At 36.1% G+C, this 22,760-nt stretch overlaps 2 protein-coding genes across 12 annotated transcripts in view; one reads left to right on the forward strand and one right to left on the reverse strand.

Annotated features, from left to right (window-relative positions):
• The window catches only part of CENPP (centromere protein P), a 255,157-nt gene that overhangs the window by 61,225 nt on the left and 171,172 nt on the right, over positions 1–22,760 (forward strand).
• Positions 1,901–21,217, reverse strand: OGN (osteoglycin). 2 transcript variants are annotated; one of them, XM_013995780.3, is made up of 7 exons: positions 21,101–21,217; positions 19,892–20,140; positions 18,469–18,562; positions 10,024–10,182; positions 7,489–7,691; positions 5,850–5,945; positions 1,901–3,999 (listed from the first exon to the last, which is right to left on the reverse strand). In XM_013995780.3, exons 2-7 carry the CDS (start codon positions 20,063–20,065, stop codon positions 3,829–3,831), a joined length of 897 nt encoding a protein of 298 aa, XP_013851234.1. In that variant the 5' UTR covers positions 20,066–20,140; positions 21,101–21,217; the 3' UTR covers positions 1,901–3,828. The 2 variants fall into 2 exon arrangements, with proteins under 2 accessions (XP_013851234.1, NP_001302657.1); NM_001315728.1 differs by lacking the exon at positions 21,101–21,217 and having other exon boundaries at positions 3,829–3,999; positions 19,892–20,065.

Genomic DNA, 22,760 nt, shown 5'->3' on the forward strand with positions numbered 1-22,760 from the left:
TTGCATCTCTTGTTTACATTTTACATCTCGTATCTCTTTGCTCAATGTTTCCTGTAAGTTATCCATCTTTGCCTCCAGTGCATTTCCAGTGCCTTGCATCGTCTTCAGCATCAACAGTCTAAAGTCTTTTTCCTGGAGGCTGAGAATCTCCTGATGACTCAGCTGATTTTCTGGGGTTTTTTCTTTCTCCCGCCTCTGAGTTAAATAGTTCTCTGTCTTTTCATTTTGACAGGCTTTTGGTGTGGTGATCTTTTTACAGATAATAGAGTTGTAGCCTCTCTTACTTCTGGTGTCTGCCCCCCTTGTGGCTGAAATTGGTACAGGGGCTTGCTGTAGGCTTCCTGATGGGAGGGATTGATGCCTGCCCACTGGTAGGTGGAGCTGATTCCTATCCCTCTTGGGGTGGGGCTTTGTCTCTGGATGGGATTACAGGTGGGGCTGTGTTCCTTGGTGGTCTTTAGGCAGCCTGTTTACTGATGGGTGGGGCTGTGATCCCACCTGGATTGTTGTTTGGCCTGGGGCTTCTCACTGCTGATGGGTGGGGCCAGATTTTCCCAAAATGGCCACCTCCAGAGAAAGGCATGCTGATGAATATTCCCGAGAGCTTTTCTTCCAGTGTCCTTCCCACACAACGAGCCACGTTCACCCCCTGTTTTCCCAGGAGATCCTAGAAGAACTGCAGCAGGTCCAACCCAGATTCCTGCGGAGACTTTGCTTGCCCTGGGACCCAGTGCATGTGAAATTATGTGTGCACCTTTCAAGAATGTGGTCTCCACAGTTCTTATCATTTCTCAGTGGATAATGAATCTGAGTAGGAACCATGGCGCTGCAGGTTCGATCCCTGGCCTTGCTCAGTGTTTTAAGGATCCGCTGTTGCCATGAGCTCTGGTGTACGTTGCAGACGTGGCTCGGATCCTGTGTTGTGGCTCTGGCTTAAGCTGGTAGCTACAGCTCCTATTCGACCCCTAGGCTGGGAACCTCCATATGATGCAGGAGCGGCCCAAGGAAAAAATGGCAAAAAGACAAAAAAAAAAAAAAGAATGGGGTCTCCTTTTCTCCCAGTCCCATGGAGCTCCTATTCCCATGTCCCACTGTCTTTCAATGCCAACTGCTCCAGGGGCTCTTTCTCCCAATGCCAGGTCCCCAGGTGTGGCAACTTGACATGGGTCTCAGAACTCTCACTCCTGTAGGTGAATCTCTGTGATAGTTACTTTCCAGTCTGTTGAACTTTTCACCTGGGAGGCATGGGGTTGCTATTATCACATAATCGCCCTTTGTACCTCTTAATATGGCCTCCTCTTTGTCTTCTAGAGTAGCATTTCTTTTTGAAAGTTTTCAGTGTATTTGGTTGAAGGTTGCTCAGCATTTGGTTGTAATTTTGTTGTTTTTAGGAGAGAAGTTTAGCTCCATTCCTTCTGTTCTGCCATATTAATCCCATCTTCCTTTGCTTTCTTTCAGTGTATTATTTTTGTATAAATAAGGATATATATATGTAATGTCAACAGTTACGGAGGTACATATCTTCTTCTTAACTAGAAGTGTCAAAGTATTGTTTAGGATAATTTGATAATATGGACCTTTTAACCAGTGCTCTTTCCTAGTTGCTATTTTATGTGAACAACTGGCTTTTAAATTCTTTAAAATTTGAGAGTTATTTTATTGTGCCTTTTCTCTTTACATTTAATTGTATGAAAAATAAAGGAATATGTTATTATTCTGATATCTGGAAATGTGAGGAAGGTCTCCTCTGATCACTTTCCCCAGTACTGCTTCCACTACTCAACAGACTTACTTTATGAGGCTTATTTTTTTCAGATTGTTGCAATTTATTTGTTGATTTATTCAAGATTGTGAAGTTTAAATATTCGATTTCTCCAAATAAAATAAAAAAACAGAGCCCTTCTGTTTAACTGTATTTTATTTTGCACTGTTTACTGTATATTCAGTTTATATATGCTCACTATTATGCTAGGCACTGTGAATGTGTAAAGCAAATATTGACTATGGTCAGTGTGCTCAGTGAGCTTTCAGTCACAGAGAAGTGAGACATGCACACAAAATGAGAAAGCAGTATAATTATGATTATCAGCTACCAAAATAAAATAGGTGTACTAGTTAGTAAGTGTTACAGTGGTGATTTTTGTGGCCTTAAGAGATCACAGATGTTATCATGAAAAAATTTCTTCATGCAGTCAAACGTGGCAAATGGGGAGAACGTTGAAAAAAGAAGAAGTCATTCTAGGTACCAAAAAATAGAAGTAAATGAAAAAAAAGGAATAATATTTGTTCTAGGAATAATATACAGAGACCAACTTGATTGTAATTTATAATTTATGTTGGAAACAATGTCGGTGATTTTATATACATAGTTTAGCCCCTTGTTTCTAAAGCATTGATAATTTTATATGTAACCTCAAAGCAATATGGAGACTAAGAGTTTTAAGTGGGGTTTGAGAGCTTTAATCTCACAGGGTTGCCATCACAAATCATCGCTATTAGACTGAAGATGATTTCTCATCTATAAACTTATCAGTTAATCATAACTATTTCAAAAATATTCCTAAGATGCTTTCTTGTGAGCATATGATCTGTTTGCATGAACATGGATGTGTCTGGGTGGGTGGGAAGGTGTTTTACGATTGTAACACCACAGAATTCTCTTTGAATGTCTTACATTCAGATAGATTTATTGATGGGATTCTTATTCCTATAATATGAAAAGAAAATATTTTGCAGTATATTTCATAATTGAAAACCCTTTCAGTGAAGAACTTTATAGCTATGTTCTGAGAAACAGAATGGACTTTCAGTTTTTCTCATAAGCATATTGATTTTGATGTGCTTGACTTTTTTTTTTTTTTTTTTTTTTTTTTGCTTTTTTTGGGCTATACCCACAATATATGGAAGTTCCCAGGCTAGGGGTCAAATTGGAGGTACAGCTGCCAGCCCACACCATAGCCATAGCAACAAGGATTTGAGCCGCATCAGGGACCTACCCCACAGCTCACCGCAATGTTGATCCCTGACCCACTGAATGAGGCCAGGGATCGTACCGGCATCCTCATGGATACTAGTCAGATTGATTTCTGCTGTGCCAAAATGGGAACTCCCTGCTTGACTTCTTAAAATGTGTTATGGTAGACTCAGAATGTTAATATTTTGATTAAAGAAAATGTATTATTTTACTAAATCCTTTAACTGTGTGACTACAAAGCAGAATAACTGAACATTACTAAATTAGCTCTTTATTTGAGAGTAAAAATTGTACTTTATTTGTAAAGTTTTTCCTAGGTATGAGACTATTCCCTATTTCTCAGGCTAAGTAAAAATATAGTAGCTGCCTTAATAGAAAGAAAATAGATTTCCCACTTCATAATGAATATTAATGAATCATAAAATGAGAGTGGGAGACCACTGGAAATATTTAGGTTTTCAAAGTTTTTGGAGCATGTGCCTTAAATGCTTCAGGGATCCAGTAGCAGCCAGGAAAGACAACCTTTTGAGTGTTTTTTGGACATGTCCTCTCACTTAGTAATGCTTTTTAAGTTTGAGTACTTATATAAAAAAGGACCTTTTAAATGGTATTCTAGAATAAACTACAAGGATTTTATAATGCTGTTCAAGTATATTGACATTACTTTGTTTTAGAGATTCAATCTTACTTTCTAGTTATTGTTATATGTAAGATTTTTGAACACCCTTTCCTAAAACGTAGGTTCCTTCATAGTAGGATACAAAATTAATATTAAATATTTATGCTCCTTTAGACATGTTGAAACAGATTATAAGTATGTGTCTACTTTAGCTTATATGTTGTGTTGATAGTGACTAGATGTATGACCCTATAGGCAGTCTTTTTAAGCAGATAAAACTGTTGGGATATTTTCCCAGGATGATGGGATTATCTTCCAAGCGTATCTCTTCAATGTGATCCCGAATATAACTGGTGTCATTAGCCTTGCAGAATGTGTCATCTGTAATTGAAGTTATGTTGTTACCCTGGAAAAGAAAATGGAAAATTTGTTTAGCAGTCCGAAATCATCTTTTTGTGTGGTATGTAATGAAATCTTACAGAATATGTTACCTAAAAAATGATATTGTACATAACTGTGTATCTGTCTTCATAGTAGTATAAAAACCCTCTCTGAGCAATCTGAACCTCGCGTAGAGTCTACAGTGTTACTTTGGAACAACAGACTACTTGGTATTTCTGAGTAAAACCCATGTAACAGATATTTCTGAGTATAAGAAAAGACTATACTAACTGGAAAAAGTACCTGTTGTAGAGCAGCAACTCAAAACAGGTACTCTGTCCTTAAATATATTTTATGTTATGTTATGTTACGTTATGTTATGTTATGTTATGTTATTTTTTTGTCTTTTGTCTTTTTAGGGCCACACCCGTGGCACATGGAAGTTCCCAGGCTAGGGGTCTAATCAGAGCTGTAGCTACTAGCCTACACTGCAGCCACAGCAATGCCAGATCCTCAACCCACTGAGTGAGGCCAGGTATCGAACCTGCAACCTCATAGTTCCCAGTCAGATTTGTTTCTGCTGCGCCACAACGGGAACTCCCTGTGTCCTTAAATATGTTTTAAAGAAGTAAAAAGAACAAATTGAAATTCTCGTGACTCTGAAAGACCAATTTTAGTTTATTTTTATCTGCTCTTTATTTTCCTCTTTCCCCTAACTTGATGTTGGACAATAAAGTCAGCAAGGAATTCTCCAAAAGCAGGGTTTACTTCTGTTTGGAGAAAGAAACATAAACCAGAGGTCTTCAAACCTATATGTCAAGTTAACTAGGAGATGCCATGTGCACACCTGGAGACTAACCCTTACTCTAAGAGCAGACCTCACACCTAGTCCTTTGGTTGTGCTCTGGATAGAACTGGGGCTTCTGGGCAGGAAGTGCATTTGCCTAAATATGAAATTTTTTTTTAATTTTATTGGAGTATCATTGAGTCACAATGTTGTATTAGTTTCAGTGGTACAGAAAAGTCAATCAGTTATACATATACGTATATCCATTCTTTTTTCCCCAAACAGGTTATTGCACTAGGTGTATTGAATAGATTTCCCTGTGCTATATAGTAGGTCCTTGTTAGTTATCCATTTTATATATAGCAATGTGTTTTTTTTTTAATTACTCAGTGAATTTTATTACATTTATAGGTGTACAACAATCATCACAACCAAATTTTAAAGCATTCCCAATCCCAAACTCTCAGTGTATCCCACCACTCCTCAACCTGTCTCATCTGGAAATCATAAGTTTTTCAAAGTCTATGAGTCTGTATCTGTTCTGCTAAGAAGTTCTTTATGTCCTGGAGTTCCCGTCGTGTTGCAGTGGTTAACGAATCCAACTAGGAACCATGAGGTTGCGGGTTCGATCCCTGGCCTTGCTCAGTGGGTTAAGGATCCAGCGTTGCCATGAGCTGTGGTCTAGGTCGCAGACAAGGCTCAGATCTGGCATTGCTGTGGCTGTGGCATAGGCCAGTCTCTACAGCTCCGATTAGACCCCTAGCCTGGGAACCTCCATATGCTGCAGGAAGTGGCCCTGGGAAAGGCAAAAAGACAAAAAAAAAAAAAAGTTCATTATGTCCATTTTTTAGATTCCACATGTAAGTGATAGCATTTAATGTTGGTGTCTCATTGTCTGACTGACTTCACTTAGCATGATAATTTCTAGGTCCATCCATGTTGCTACAAATGCCGTTATTTCTTTCCTTAATATGGATATTTTTAATGGACAAAATTTACATGTAATTAAGTGAGTTTCCTAATGAATGGTAAGGTTGACCCATAGTAATTTGAATTGAAGTCAGATATTGCAAAAGGAGCAGTCATACCTGAAGATGAATTATACGCAGACTTTCTGGTAAATTAAGAGGCACGGATTCCAGGGCATTGTGGTCCAGGTAGAGGAAGGAGAGTTTATTCAATTTCTGCAAAAGTAAAAGGTGCTTTTATTTGAGTGATGTTGAGGTCAGTGCATTTCTTCACAGGATTCAAGCTGTATACCACATATTTGTACAAATGTATAAATATATAAATATAGACATAGACACAGATCAGTATTATTAATCATTGGTGTGGTTGTTTTAGGTTTGGTGGGTTTTTTGTTTGTTGTTTTTTGAATTCAGTCCCTCCCCTGTTATGGGAGTTTCCATATGCTGCAGCCATAGCCATTTTAAAAATATTATTTTTTATGCTCAACATCGCTGATTATAAGAGAAATGCAAATCAAAACTACCATGAGATACCACCTCACACCAGTCAGAATGGCCATCATTAATGAGTCCACAAATAACAAGTGCTGGAGGGGCTGTGGCGAAAAGGGAACCCTCCTGCACTGTTGGTGGGAATGTAAACTGGTACAGCCACTATGGAGAACAGTTTGGAGATACCTTAGAAATCTATACATAGAACTTCCATATGACCCCACGATCCCACTCTTGGGCATCTATCCGGACAAAACTCTACTTAAAAGAGACACGTGCACCCGCATGTTCATTGCAGCACTATTCACAATAGCCAGGACATTGGAAACAACCCAAATGTCCATCGACAGATGATTGGATTCGGAAGAGGTGGTATACATACACAATGGAATACTACTCAGCCATAAAAAAGAATGACATAATGCCATTTGCAGCAACATGGATGGAACTAGAGACTCTCATCCTGAGTGAAATGAGCCAGAAAGACAAAGACAAATACCATATGATATCACTTATAACTGGAATCTAATATCCAGCACAAATGAACATCTCCTCAGAAAAGAAACTCATGGACTTGGAGAAAAGACTTGTGGCTGCCTGATGGGAGGGGGAGGGAGTGGGAGGGAATGGGAGCTTGGGCTTATCAGATACAACTTAGAATAGATGTACAAGGAGATCCTGCTGAGTAGCATTGAGAACTTTGTCTAGATACTCATGTTGCAACAGAAGAAAGGATGGGGGAGAAAAATGTAATTATAATGTATACATGTAAAGATAACTTGATCCCCTTGCTGTACAGTGGGAAAATAATAAATAAATAAATAAATAAATGATCTCCGTTTCTTCAATAAATAAGCTTATGATAATACAAAAAAAATATTATTTTTTTCTGGCATTTGTAAATTACTAATAGTGTAAGGAAGATGAAACACAAGGAAAACTTCCGTTTTGAGGTTTTGTAGAGTATTGGTTCATAAGGGTACACACCTTGTTTGTATAGATAATTTTTTTGCTGTGTGAACAAAGGAAACAGATGTGACAACATGCAGTTCCATGAAACAAGGTCAAGGTTATGTATTTTGAATGAGGTAGAGGCATAAGCTGGACTGAATAAGCCCGAGAGTACCATTACTTACTATGTAAATCATGTCTTCATTTATTACATTAAAATAGTTTTACAACAAAATTTTAAAGACCATAGTTTCTTTTATTATGTCATAATAGAACTGATACTATGCTGTCCTTAGCCATACTATAAAATACTTACTTTGAATGCATTTGCTTTTATTCCCCTACTCTTGATTTTGTTGCGTTTTGCATTAAATAACGTAAGCTTAGGAGGGAGAACTGGAAGTTTCAGTAGTTGATTGTCAGCTAGTATAAGTTCTTCTAACAGAGAGAGTTTTGAGAAAGTGCCATCTTCTATATCTTCAATCAAATTTCCCGTAAAATCAAGTCGTCTTAAGTTAGCTTTAAGGAAAGATATTCAAAAAATACAGAAAATATTATAAGAATAATGAAATTAAAATTTTTTAAAGATACTTGTTTTTATTTTTTATAATGATTTTTATTTTTTCCATTATAGCTGGTTTACAGTGTTCTGTCATATTTCTACTATAAATTTTTAACTGTGTGGAGTGATGGAAAGCTTTAACAGGTAACTCAAAGTATTATTTTTAGTGTCCAGTAGAGTGTCTGTAGTTAGTAGCTCAGTAACTTTTGTAGAATGAATTCTTAGTATTTTACCATGTAATTGACACTGATGCCCTTTCTCACTCGAGTTCTAGAATCTCAAGTTTGGAAGGGAACTTAATAGAGTCCTCCCATCCTTTTTTGTTTGAATTCTCAATATAGGTTTGAAAGAAATTCTTTGTTGCAAATTATTGAAAGCAACATTTTATTGAATAGAATCATGCAAATATTTATGGATTTGGCCAGCACAGTGCATCCTGATTATGGATATACTATCTTAATCTCTCCATGCTTTATTGCTTGACAACAGCAAAAACAAGAATGGGCCCTAATTTATTAAAGTGGTGACAGAGAAATTCAGTGTATGTTTGTATGTGTGTATCCCTTTTTCCTGTCTCGGATAATTAGGAAATATAGTCAGTTCTCACTGTTTGAGGCAGTCATGTTTATGAAGTCAACACAAATGCCAAATTGGTGAGTATGGAACCACTGCTCCTAGGGAATATACAGGGTTCTAGCCTCTTGTTACACATTTTCATCATTTTCTCTACAAAATTTTATGTGTTTCTTTTTAAAGGCATCTTATTTAGTATATATTGTCGATATATTTACATTGAACTCACAGCCATCAGTACTGTAACTACATTTAAATGAAGATCCAACATACATATTTTTCTCTGTAAGGCACATCACAACCTTCCTGCACTTAGGAACACTAGACAGCCCTTTAGCGTTATACTTAAGGAGCATTTTAAACAACAAAAACTACAAAAATGTGAAAAAATTTGGCATTAAATCTAACACCTGTTACAGTATAAAAGCAGAGTCAACGGACAGAACATCTCACTCAGTCTCATCTGGCTGACTTACATTTTTTGCCACTGTCTTAATTTTCATGAAAGTGCCAGAAGTTTTGATCTTGAGGTTACAAATAAATTTTATCATGTAGATGAGTTTGAAAACATGGAATCCACAAATAATGAGGAACAGCTGTATTCAGGCAGTTGGTCATTACCAGTGACAGCATGAATTCAATTATGGTTAATCTCATAAGTGTGTAATGGGACCAGTGTGCATTCTTGGTGTGATTTTCTTCAGAAGCATTTGACAACATAGAAATTTAGAAAATTTATGAGGGATTAGTGATCCAGGACTTGAACTCAGCACTGCATAAGTAGGGAATTTTGGTGTGCTGTGGCATCACCCTGGTGGCAAGCTGTTGTAACATTTGCTAGGACACCAGAGGTCCAAGATTTTTAATGACCTGGGAAGAAGTTAAATGGCACTGCTCTTAGCACTATTTCCCTATTAGAATCATCTGAGGAGTTTGGTTGTACTTAATGACAACACCTGAGCCTCTCCCCAGACCGAAATTAGAATCTCTCGGGATTAGGACCTGGTATCAGTATTTATTTTAAAAATACTTTAATATGCAGCCATATTTAAGAACTAGAGTTAAAGTACATAAAAGCAGTGTCTTATGTTTTCATAGTGAAGGTAGAAAATAAAATATGTCATTGGAGGAGTTCCTATTGTGGTGCAGTGGAAACAAATCTGACTAGGAACCATGAGGTTGTGGGTTTGTTCCCTGGCCTTGCTCAGTGGGTTAAGGATCCAGGGTTGCCCTACCGTTGTCTGCGTAGGTCGCAGACACGGCTGGATCTGCTGTTGCTGTGGCTGTGGTATAGGCCAGCAGCAGTAGTTCCAATTCGACCCCTAGCCTGGGAACTTCCATATACTGCGGGTGTAGCCATCAGAAGCAAAAAAAAAAAAAAAAAAAGTCATTGGAGAAATATTCTGATTATTATGCTAAGTGGTTAAGGCAAATGGATCTTGAAGTATTGGGGTTGAGAAGATGTAGTTGTCCTTATGTTAGATGGGCTGTCAACACAGAATACCAAATCACCAGTAGAGAAAGATGACATAGGACATCTGAATGGAAAGGAGATTCAGCAGTAAACCAGTGGATTTTTTATGAAGTGTGATGGATATTTCAAATACTCTATGACTACCCTCCACATGATAGGCCACAGATACCTACAAACTAGTGTTTACATGAGTTAAATACAAACAAGAGTGAATACTAATACGTGATTTAAAATTAACTTACGTATATCTGCAAAATCTTTGGCAGTCAACTTTTTAATTTTGTTGAATCGTGCATAAAGATAGGCTGATTCCTTTGGCAAGGGTGGTACAGCTTTAATGTCAATTTCTTCACAGTATACAGAGCCACTTAAACAAACACACAGCAGACATGTGGGCATTTCTAAATTGGGAAGCAAAATCATAAAAATGATTAGTTTAAAAATATTTGACCTCTAGTGGTAAATAAAATTCTTGCTATCATGAGCATTATTACTAATTTAAAAGATACTGTGCAGAATTATGGGTGGTAGCAGGAAAGATGTTAATGGTCATAGTAGCTAGTGATCTATATTGTACCTGACAACTCTCTAGAATTTTGTTTTAGATTCCATAATCCACAATCTTTTATTCTATCTGTTGTAGTGATAGTCACCTGAATTAATTGACAGAAAGTTATATTTCCTCATCTGAATATCAAAAAAAATCATAAAGCAGAGCTTAATGTAACCTTGAGCTTGATTTATTGCTTGGAGTGGCACAAAACATTTCTAATGAGGAACCACTTAGTTAAATAAGCATACTATTAACTTGAAAATTAGAGTCATCATGGGCACTGTTAGAATCCCATTGTACCCTAATGTCATTCATTACATTTACTTGTCATGCCTCTTTCTTCTCCCTCAACCTGGAACAGTTCCTGAGTCTTTGTTTTTTGTACCTTTTACTGTTTTGGAAATTTCTGAATTTAAAAAATTATTTTTCAGGACATTTATTTTGCAGAATGCCTTTCAATTAGGATTTGTCTGAGGTTCCTCGTTTTTGGCAGGAGTACCATGGAAATAATGTTGCATCCTCTCTGTCATGTGTCAGGAGCATGTGGTATCTGTCTTATTCCTTATGATGCTGTCTTTGGTCAGTTGGTGACTGCCATGTAAAGGTACTAGTACCTCTGTAAAGGTCCTAGTTTTTCACTTTGTAATTAATAAGTACCTTCAAGAAAAGCAGTTTGAGATTCTAAACATCTGGTTTGTCACCAAACATTCACCCTTTAGTTTTTTCATCTATTGGTGATTATTACTTGAAAAGTTTATCGCTAGGAGAGCTGCCAAATAGTGATTTTCTGATTCTATCATTCCTTCTAAATTTGTTAGTTGGCATTTTGATATAATGTGAAATATCCCCTTATTTATTTCTGTCAGTATGAACTTATGAATTCCTTATCTTATGGGTTATGATATGTTACTGTCATATTTATTTTGATAATCGAATTTTCAAATTAGTCAGTGATCACTCTCAAGCTGTTTTATCCTGCCACTGCATTTTTATTGTAAAATGATAAACAGTAAATTGCACATATTTAACTTGTATAATTTGTACGTTTTGACATATGTACATGCCCATGAAACCGTTACTACAGTCAAGGTAATTAACATGTCTGTCACCCCAAAAGTCCTTCATGCCCTCCTTCCCAGCAACCACTAATCTCCTTTCTGACATTATGTGTTAGTTTGTATTTTTGAAAGAATCATGGGAGTTCCTATTGTGGCTCAGTGGTTAACAAATCTGACTAGCATCCATGAGGATGCAGGTTCGATCCCTGGCCTTGCTCAGCGGGTTAAGGATCCAGTGTTGCTGTGAGCTGTGGTATAGGCCAGCAGCTACAGCTCTGATTGGACCCTAGCCTAGGAACCTCCATATGCCATGAGTGAGTCCCTAAAAAGCAAAAAAAAAAAAAAAAGAATCATGCAGTATATACTCTTTTGTCTGGCTTCTTTTCACCCAGCATAATAATTTTGAGATTCATTTATTTTTGCATGCATCAGTAATTCCTTCCTATTTATTATTCAGTTTATTCCTATTCCATTATGTTTTTGGCTATTTCACAGAAAGGTACTTTGAACATTTACGTATAGACTTTTTTTTTTTTAGGGCTGCACCTGGGAGGTTCCTAAGCTAGGGTACAAATCAGATCTGTAGCTGCCAGCCTACACCACAGCCATAGCAACGCGGGATCTGAGCCGCATCTGTGACCTATACCACAGCAACACCAGATCCTGAACCCACTGGGAGAGGCCGGGGGTTGAACCCAAGTCCTCATGGATGCTGGTCAGGTTCATTAACCGCTGAGTCACGACGGGAACTCCATATGTATAGACTTTATGCTCTCATTTCTCTTGGAATAACACCTAAGAGTAGAGTGGCTGGTGTTATTACAGGTATATATTTTACCTTTTGAAGAAAGTCCTAAACTGTTTTCCATAGTGGTCGTGCCATTTTGCATTCACATTAACAGTTGCTTTACATTCTGACCAACATTTTAGTATGGTTGGACTTTTTTATTTTAGCCATTCAAGTAAGATATGTTGTGTTATCTCGTGTTTTAATTTATATTTTCCTAATGACAAATGTACTAAGCATCTTTTTATATACATATATATATTGGCCATTCACATCATTTTTGTGGTAAAGTGTATTCATATTTTTTGCCTGTTTTTAAAATGGTTTTGAAAAAAAATTAATTTTATTTATTTATGTATGTATTTATTTAGTCTTTTTAGGACCCCACCGGCAGCATGTGGAATTTCCCAGGCTAGAGGTTGAATTGGAGCTATAGCTGCCGACCTACACCACAGATCATGGCAATGCCAGGTCTTTAACCAACTGAGCAAGGTCAGGGATTGAACCTGCTCCTCATAGGTAGTAGACAGGTTCGCTACTGCTGAGGCATGACAGGAACTCCAAAAATTTTTATTTATTTTTGAGTTTTATTGAAGTATAGTTGATTTACAGGGTTATGATAATTTTAAAATGGGTTTTTAATGTTACTATTTTTGAATTAAAAAAGGATATTTTGTAGATATGTTATTTGTCAAATTTATGTTTTGCACATGGTTGCCTCCAGTCTGTGGCTTATCTTTTTATTTTCTTATCAAAGTCTCTTTAAGAGCAGACATTTTTTGTTTTAATGAAGAAAAATTGATTCTATGTTTTCATGCTTTTTGTATTGCATTTTTTCATGCTTTTTTGTGTTTTTTCTCATATGTAAGTTTTTGTAATTTTTTCCTTGTTTTTTGTGTTTTAGCTAAGAAATCTTTGCCAACCACTAAGTTTTTATCTTATATTTTCTTTCAAATGTTGTGTGGTTAAGCTCTTTATATTTAGGTATGGGGTCTGTTTTGAATTTATTTTTTTATATATGGGGTCAAGAAGAGTCAAAGTTCATTTTCTCTAATTTCCTATAGCTATCTGACTCTTTTCACACCATATTTTGAAAAGATTATCATTTCCCCATTGAATTACATTGTACCATTGTAAAAAAAACAGTTGACCATGTTGTGTAAGTGTATTTCTAGACTATTCTGTCCCGTTGATCTATTTATTTTTATTCTAATACAATGTCTTACTTCCTGTAGCATTGTATGTAATAAGTCTTGATATTAGGTAAGGTAAATCCCCAATTTTATTCTTTAATGTTGTTATGACTCTTCTAGGTTCTCTGCATTTTCATACAGGTTTTAGAATCAGCTTGTTGTTTTCAAAAAGCCTGCTAGTATTTTAATTGGGATTGCATTGAATCTGCAGATGAATTTGGGGAAAATTGACTTCTCGATGGTACTGAGTTTTCTGGTCCTTGATCATAATGTATCTATCCATATATTTAAGTCTTCTTTTAATTTCTCTCAGCATTATTGCCTAGATTTCAGTGAACTGGTCTTGTATGTCTTTTACAAATTTACTATGTATTTTTAATATTTTGGTTAATTAAAAGTTAATTGTCCTCACTATTCTTTGAGAATTTACTAATATTCTGGTATGCTAAGATGTCTTAGACCACCCATCTTGCCTCTTCTCTTCCCCAATCCTGAAATCAGCTGTTTCTTCAAGGAGTACTGGTTCATTTTAGTGGAGAATGCTACTTAGAAACCAAGATTTGAGTATGGATGTGCTCATTGCTACTGGGATCTCACTGCTTCCGGGCTCTTTTCAGCAGAGAGCGCTGGCAAATATATGTATGTGTATTGGGCTCTCTGTTTTATTTATTTATTTATTTAATTTTTTTTAAATTAAAAAAAAATTTTTTTAGGGCCATACCCGCAACACATGGAGATTCCCAGGCTAGGGGTCAAATCAGAGCTATAGCCGATAGCCTACACCACAGCCACAGCAATGCCAGCTCTGAGCCACGTCTGTGACCTACACCACAGCTCATGGCAACACTGGATCCTTAACCCATTGAGCAAGGCCATGGATCTAACCTGCATCCTCATAGATGCTAGTCAGACTTGTTTCTACTGAGCCACAATGGGAACTCCTATTTAAATTTATTTATTTATATTTTTTGGCTGCACCCCATGACATGTGGAAGTTCCTAGGCCAGGTATCAAACCCACGCCGTAGCAGCACTCTTAACCACTGCAGTGACAATGCTAGATCCTTAACCTACTGCACTACAAGGGAACTCCTGGCTCTGTCTTTATATATGATACACATAGTACATGCCCATATGTGTATAATCATACTGTGTAATGCACATGTATACATATATAGACATATATATACATACATGTATGCCTGAGTATATGGTACATATATACATGTATCTGTACTCATATACTCATAAAAATATAAATACACCATATGTATTTATACATGTACGCACTCACATGAGGAGACAAACACATTTGTATCTATTTTTGTATCTCTGTATATAAACCGTGAGTTGATGCTAATATCTTTCAATGTAGTCCATCTCCACAGTGTTCAGTGTAGCCTTACCCCTTAGCATATTTGTAACACCCTTCTCTGACAGTGAGAAACCTGCCTCTTATTATACCCTGCATATTTACTTTACACAGTCCTAGAACACACTTTAAGTAGTTTCAATACTGCTAACCCATCACACTGTGGAAAACAAATCTACTCACGGGAATTTTAGTTATTCATCTATTTTATTTTATTTTTATCCTGAAAGTATATAATCAAAATACTGTGTTTAAGGGTTACTTTGATTCATTTGAAATGGAATTAAGTTTCTCTTTTTCTCTTTGTTTGCAAATTTGGGTTCTTTTAATCTTATCCTTTTTTACTTTATTTACAAATGTATTTGCCTATGTAAAATATAACCTCATTCTAAGATCAAATCTACCCTAAAAGTGTATACTCAGGGAAGTTCTACCATTTCCCCTTTACCCCTAGTTCCAGTCTCCCATTCTTTTCCACCCCCAGTCCCATCTGTAACCTATAGGCAACCAGTCTCAGTTTGTTTAAGTACCCCTCTTGTACTTTTTACACAAGTGAGCTGCTGCATGAATATTCTCTTACATCCCCTTCATTCTTAGATAAAAGACAGCATATTACAGATACTCTTTTACACTTTGGTTTTTTTTTTCACATAATATCTTCTGGAAATCACTTCCTGTTAATTATAAAGATCTTCCTCATCTATCTTTACAACTGCATAGTATTCCCCTGGGTGGATATACCATAGTTTATTCAATGACTCTTCAACGTATGCATAATTAGATTGTTTCCAGTATTTTGCAATTACAAGCAAAGCATCAGTGAATCTGCATATATACATTCTTATTTTTGGAAATGTGTCTTTAGGGTAAATTTTTAGATGCCAACTGCCATGTCACAAAGTAAATGTGTATTTGGTTTTGTTAAACATTGCCAAATTCCTGACCAAATGCATATTTGGTTTTGTTAGATATTACCAAATTCTTGTCTCTTGTACCAGTTTGCATTGCCACTAGCAACATATGTCACTGTCTGATACCCCACAGTTTTGTCAATAGAATGTATTGATATCTTGTCACACTTTTAATTTTTGTCAGATAGTTCAAAAAATTATATCTCAGTGTAATGTAAACTTACACTTCTCCATGTGTGAGACTGAACACTTTATGTGTGTAAGAGTCATTTTTATATCATTTTGTGGATTGTCTGTTCATATCTTTTGCCCATTTTTCCAATGGATTGTTGATCAATTTCTTTTTTTCCTGGATTTTTACTTGTTCTTTATAAACTAGAGATGTTAGCTCTTTATCAGTGATATATATTACAAATATTTTTCTGGAGTTCCTGCCGTGGCTCAGTGGAAATGAATCTGACTGGCATCCATGAGGACACAGGTTCAATCCCTGGCCTTACTCATTGAGTTAAGGATCTGGCATTGCCATGAGCTGTGGTGTAGATCGCAGACACGGCTCAGATCTGGTGTTGCTGTGGCTGTGGTGTAGGCCTGAGGCTACAGTTCCGATTCAACCCCTAGCCTGGGAACCTCCATATGCCACAGATGCAGCCCTAAAAAAACAACAACAACCAATTTTTTTTGTCAATTTTGATTGTCTTTGGCTTCATTTATGATGGGGTTTGCTGTGCAAATATTTCATTTTATGAAATCAGATTTATTAATCTTTTCTATTATCATCTCTAGATTTTGAGACACTCCATACCCTGATTATCCTCTAGTATTTTATGGTTTCACCTTTAACTTCCAGACTCTAATTTTTTTGTTGTTCATTTTTCTATGTAAGATAAGGATCTAATTGCATCCCTTTTCAATTGACTACTTAGTTGTTCTAGCCACTGGTTTTAAAAGTATCATCTTTGCTTCAGTGATTAAAAATTCTGTCTTTATTATTTACTAAATTTGTACACATATTTCTGTCTGTGAACTTTTCACTCATACATTAGTTTTACACTTTTTTAAAGTATAAAAGCTTTTTTTGGCGGGGAGGCTATTTCCACAGCATGTGAAAGTGCCTGGGCCAGTGATCAAACCTGTGCCACAGCAGCAACCCAGACCACTGCAGTGACAATGCTAGATCCTTAACCTGCGACACCACAACAGAACTCCTTTTTTTTTTTTTTTTTTTTCTTTTTGTGTATGAACTTGAGAATCAGGCTTACCAAATCCTTAAAGAAGTTCATTGTTTTGTTTTGTTTGTCTTTTTAGGGCCACACCTTCAGCATGTGGAGGTTCCCAGGCCTGGGGTTGACTTGTAGCTGTAGCCTCTGGCCTGCACCACAGCCACAGCAACACCAGATCTGAACCATGTCTGTGACATACACCACAGCTCATAGCAACGCCAGATCCTTAACCCACTGAGTGAGGCCAGGGACTGAACCTGCATCCTCGTGGATACTAGTTAGATTCATTTCCACTGAGCCATGATGGGAACTCCCAAGAAGTTCATTGTTACATATTTAGGGAGAGTTGACATCTTTGTGATATTAAATCATCCAGTCTAAGGGCAAGGGATGTCTTTCTATTTTTTCAAATCTATTTTCACTGTAATACTTTTCAGATTACTTAAGATACATTTTCTGTTTTGGTCCATTTTAATTTTACTGTAGCAGTGTAGAAATTTGTGTGTGATTTTTTTTTCCATATTATCATGGGAAATAATATTCTGTGATAGAGCAAGAATAAACCAAATAGAAATGAATAAGCAGGACTTTGTAATTTGTTATTTTATAAGTTTTCTGTTGTTTTAATTAAAATGTACGTTATAATTATTTATGTATCTAAACATCACTCTCTCTTCCGTGAGTTTCTTAATGCTAAGAATTGTATTTTATTTACCTTTTCTTCAGGCTACATAGTATTTGCAAATACGTGGTGTTTAACAGATTTTTCTTTTTTTGTCTTTTTTTGCCTTTTCCGGGGCCGCTCCCCCGGCATATGGAGGTTCCCAGGCTAGGGGTCTTATCGGAGCTATAGCTGCTGGTCTACGCCAGAGCCACAGCAACTCAGGAACTGACCTGCGTCTGCGACCTACACCCCAGCTCACGGCAACGCCGGAACCTTAACCCACTGAGCAAGGCCAGGGATTGAACCCGCAACCTCATGTTTCCTAGTCGTATTCGTTAACCACTGAGCCACAACAGGAACTCCAAACAGGTATTTCTTAAATTGATTTTTATATAGACAGAAGTGCACACTTTGTAGAAGCTAAACTTAGACTAAACTTTGGTTGTTCTTCAATGTTGCTCTTTCACCTTTCTTACTCATAATATGGAATGGTCAATGATGAGTGCTCCCAATATACCTGTTTGACTCTATGATTGTGATGGAGATAAACTTCCACTGTTTGAATTTACTATATTTTGATGCAATTTTTGATTACTATAAGGAATAAAGCTCCATTATAAGCATTTTTTTGTCTTTTTAGAGCCACGCCCATATGGAGATTCCCAGGCTAGGGGTCAAATCAGAGCCATAGCTGCTGGCCTATGCTACAGCAATAGCAACGCAGGATCCGAGCCCCGTCTGCGACCTACACCATAGCTCATGGCAACGCCAGATCCTTATTCCACTGAGCAAGCCCAGGAAACAAACCTGCATCCTCATGGATGCTACTTAGATTTGTTTTCACTGAGCCATGATGGGAACTCCCATTATAAGCTATTTTTAAAAACCCCTTTTTAAAAAAATTGATGATAGAGTGTTCATACTTACCATCGTTTTCTTTCTTGGGGGATAATGGTATTGTACTCTCGTCTTTTTGTAATTCAAAACTTTTCTCATCAGGTATTCTGATAGCCTCTTTTTCCTATTGAAAAAATACAAATTTATTATCAGGCGCGATATGCCCAATTTGGACTGTAAAACTAAGGGATTACAGACAACTTTTTCCTATAAGTATTCTGGTTGAACAGCCCTCCACTCTCTGTTTGTCTATTAAATGCTGTTGAATTCTACTCTGCTTCACAAATATCTTGGTCTGCGCCTTTATATTAAGATAGAGTGACTTCTAAAGCAGTGTAAAGAGAAGAAGTGGGTAAAGTTTTACTTACTACATTTTAGGGACCAAGGGATTTCGAAAGTATTCTTTTAACTGATTGATAGATTCAAATCAGCCATGTGAACCAAAAGCTTGCTGTTATGATGGGCCTTTTTCTTTAAGCTTATATATACTTAAATAATAATGATGATGATAATGGCTATTAACCAACTCCATTGAAAGAAATTGTAGTGTTAACATTTGCTCATGTGTACTAAAAAGAGCATTAAAAGGAAGCATTTATAACTGTTCACTCTTAAAATCTTTGTAATCTTATTTATAGTGAAGAACTTGTGAAGCAACCAAGATTATTATGTATTTGGCTGCATTTCTCATTTTTCATTTTGTGCCTGTGTGTGAAAGAGAGACGGACATACAGACACACAGTAGGCAGGCAACAGATACTTCTGTGGTGTATTAACTTTTTCCTTTCCCAGAGTTCATTTCTGTGTGCCAGTAAAACCACAAGTAATTACTTAGCCCCTGTTGAAGTAGAATATGAAAGATGTGGTATGAAAGTCATCCCTGTACAGTATTAGCTCAACGACAATTACAGATACTTGATAAAATGATAGGTTCTAAATTGTTGAAACTGATGAAAAATTAAGCCCCTTATCAAGTAGTTTTCATTTTTTGATACTGTGTATAGTTGGCATATGTGAATTCTTATGAAATACTGAAATAATCCAAATAAGCAGTACCCTTCTGTTTATTCCCTTGAACCACTTCTTCCTAAAACAATAAACCTTAAGCTAGTAATCCATCTTTATTTCCTAATACATATTTCTCCTATTTTATTTTACTGTACAAATATAGGGCATTGTGTAACATTAGCATATAAATCTCAACTGGTCAGAAATCATCTTAAAGTTTAGTTTTCCTTAAATTTCATGTTTTGGTTGCTACAGATACTGTTTGGTCATCATAGATTCTGTTTATTAATTTGGGAAGCATGCATACTTTAAAATTATCATCTTATGGACAGTTATTTTGAATTATTTTGACTCATTTACCCTCAGATACAGTCAGAAAAAACAAAAACATGCATTTAAATGGGTGATTATTTTAGAAATTAAATTTAGAGTAGAAGTAAAATACCTTAATACTTTTTCCATCCAGGTATTTATCCTCATAATCTTGGCTAAATAAGGTTTCTTCAAAATTATTTGTTCCATAATCAGAGATAATGCGAGAGTCCTGCTGAGATGGTGGTGCTGGCTTTATCAGAGGCACAAACAGGAACAAGAGAAGTGTAGATTGCAGAGTCTTCATTTTAGCAAAAATTAAGGTGTCTGGAAGTTAATAAGCTAGTGGCCTGCTGACTGTGGGACAATACTCTCTTTTTCCCTGGAAGTAAAAACGCAGACCATCGAAGCAATATTTAAAAGCTTAGAGGACTTTTTGGCAGAGTGTACGCAGTAGGGACTAGAGAACAAGTATTTAACCCTTAGTGATCTTTAATTAGATGCTAAAAGTTTTTATGTATTGATGACCTTCTGAAAAATAGTTTCAGAAAGTGGTTTTTGTTCTTTTTCTATCAAAAATCCAAGCACTGTTGACAATTTCAGTTTTTTAATAGTTAGGTGCCTTGAACAAAGGTACTTGTATACAGTTGAAATCTTCTTAGGATACCTGTAATTTAAATAGTTAACATGAAGACCCATGATCCTGTCTCATGTGAGTTAGAAATATCATATTTCAACTTTGGTACTTTATAAGAACTCTTGATTTGTAGTGGTATGAACAGAAACAAGTTCCAAGAACAGTTTTAAAATTTAAACATTATGAAAAGTAGTCATTAACACTTACTTTAAGGCAGTACAGGATATTGGAAAAGTCATAATTTGAATTTTCTTAGTTTTATAATTTTTATAGATATTGTTTTTAGTTAATAGCATTGCTTTTTAAAATTTAAACTGAAAAATGAAGAAATAAAGAAAGAAATTGGAAGGATACTTTTAGGCTCACCACTGGATTTTATCTGGTGGTGCACATTTTCCACTTTTCTTAAGTAACTTCAGCCAGAATCACTCAGAGTTGCTGGTGCTGCATTGTAGTTACCAGTTTGTCAAAAACCAATGGTTGAAATTTAAGAATAATATGGTTTTGTGACTTTTGCAGCACCCTGTTCTTGCCTGAATGGATATTAAAGTTAGACAATGATATACTAAAGTGCTTGTTAAAAACAATTGTTCAAAGTAACTGAAACTTAAAAAAATTAAATATGGCCTTTACATTTACCAAGATTCTTAGATGTCACATTTTAACAAACGATATTTAAAATAATATTTGGAAAAAAGAGCCTACCGTTGTAGCTGTTTTGAAGTTTTTTGCGGTTTTCCTCAATAGATGGTCATGGCTTGCAATAGCCCCAAGTGGGAGGGTGAATGAGAAAAGCTGTGGAATGATTTCAAACTGCTGAATAGAATTTCAGGGCCCAGCAGCTTTAAAAGCACTTTCCATTTGGTAATGATCTTTGCCAACATTCCTTCTCTAGGGTGAAATGTAGTGTGTTGTACTAGAGAACTGTGCTTAAAATATTTGTTAAGTGCTGTACTCAGACTGCTTCTACTGATTACCATAAATTTGTGTTATTTTTATTATGTAATGTAATTTTTACTCATGTTTTTGTGAATATTTTTTTATGAAGATGGCACAGTTTAAAAATCATGCTTTTCATTTTATTGCTCTCTCAGAAATAAAACATCTGCTTTTTGAATGAAATAAAACACCAAACTAAAGCATAACCTATGCTCTTAATTTTATGAGGAATAAAACAAATACTGTTCTAATACTGGAATTAATATAAAGCCAAGAAATTTCCAATGTAGAAATTATTTGTAGCACAAATTTTTTTTTTTTTTTTTTGTCTTTTTTAGGACCGCACCCATAGCATATGGAGGTTCCCAGGCTAGGGGTCTAATCAGAGCTTTGGCCACCAGCCTATGCCACAGCCATAGCAACGTGAGAACTGAGCCAAGTCTACACCTACACCACAGCTCGTGGCAACGCCAGATCCTTGACCCACTGAGTGAGGCCAGGGATTGAACCTGCAACCTCATGGTTCCTAATCAGATTCGTTTCCCCACGCCGCAACAGGAACTCCACAAATTATTATTATTATTACTATTATTTTGTCTTTTTGCATTTTCTACGGCTGCTCTCGCGGCATATGGAGGTTCCCAGGCCAGGGGTCGAATCAGAGCTGTACCCACCTGCCTATGCCAGAGCCACAGCAACACCAGATCTGAGCCTCATCTGTGAGCTACACCACAGCTCACAGCAACGCCGGATCCTTAACTCACTGAGCAAGGCCAGGGATCGAACCCCCAACCTCATGGTTCCTAGTTGGATTCGTTAACTACTGTGCTACAATGGGAACTCCTCCACAAATTATTTTTTAGTTTAGTCATTTAGAGCCCTCTCCCCTTTATTATTGTTACATATTAAAAAAAACTCAAGTTTCAGAATCAGCTTTTTAAAAATAAATTTTACTTATAATTTGGAGTTTCATAGCAAAAGATATTCTTTTTTTTAATGATATTGTTATTTTTTCCATTATAGCTGGTTTACAGTGTTCTGTCATTTTCTATTGTATAGCACTGGGAACTATATCTAGTGCATGATAATGTGACAAAAGATATTCCTGTTTGCTAAATTAAGGAAATGATATTATTTTAATATTAAATTTGATTTTTAAAAAATTGAAGTGGTACTTTTAGACAACTATGTGAACATCTTTAAAGATTCATTTTAATTTTATCGCTTGTTGGTACTTTTAGCAATCAGGGTAACATTTTTTTCTCTAAGCTAAAAATTGAAGAAACATGAATATGGATAAGTATTTTATTAAATAGAAAATGAAAGAATACTGATTTGTTTTCTATTCAAAACAGGCTTTAGAGCTTTTTAAATTAAAGCTTGGATAAACTAAGATTTGAATACTCACATTTTTATTTGAATGTGA

Source organism: Sus scrofa, chromosome 3 (genome assembly GCF_054392235.1).
Source record: "Sus scrofa isolate SSC_HxYL_T2T_F1_AM1 chromosome 3, Sscrofa_HxYL_maternal_Yorkshire_Landrace_v2.0, whole genome shotgun sequence".
NCBI lineage: Eukaryota > Metazoa > Chordata > Mammalia > Artiodactyla > Suidae > Sus > Sus scrofa.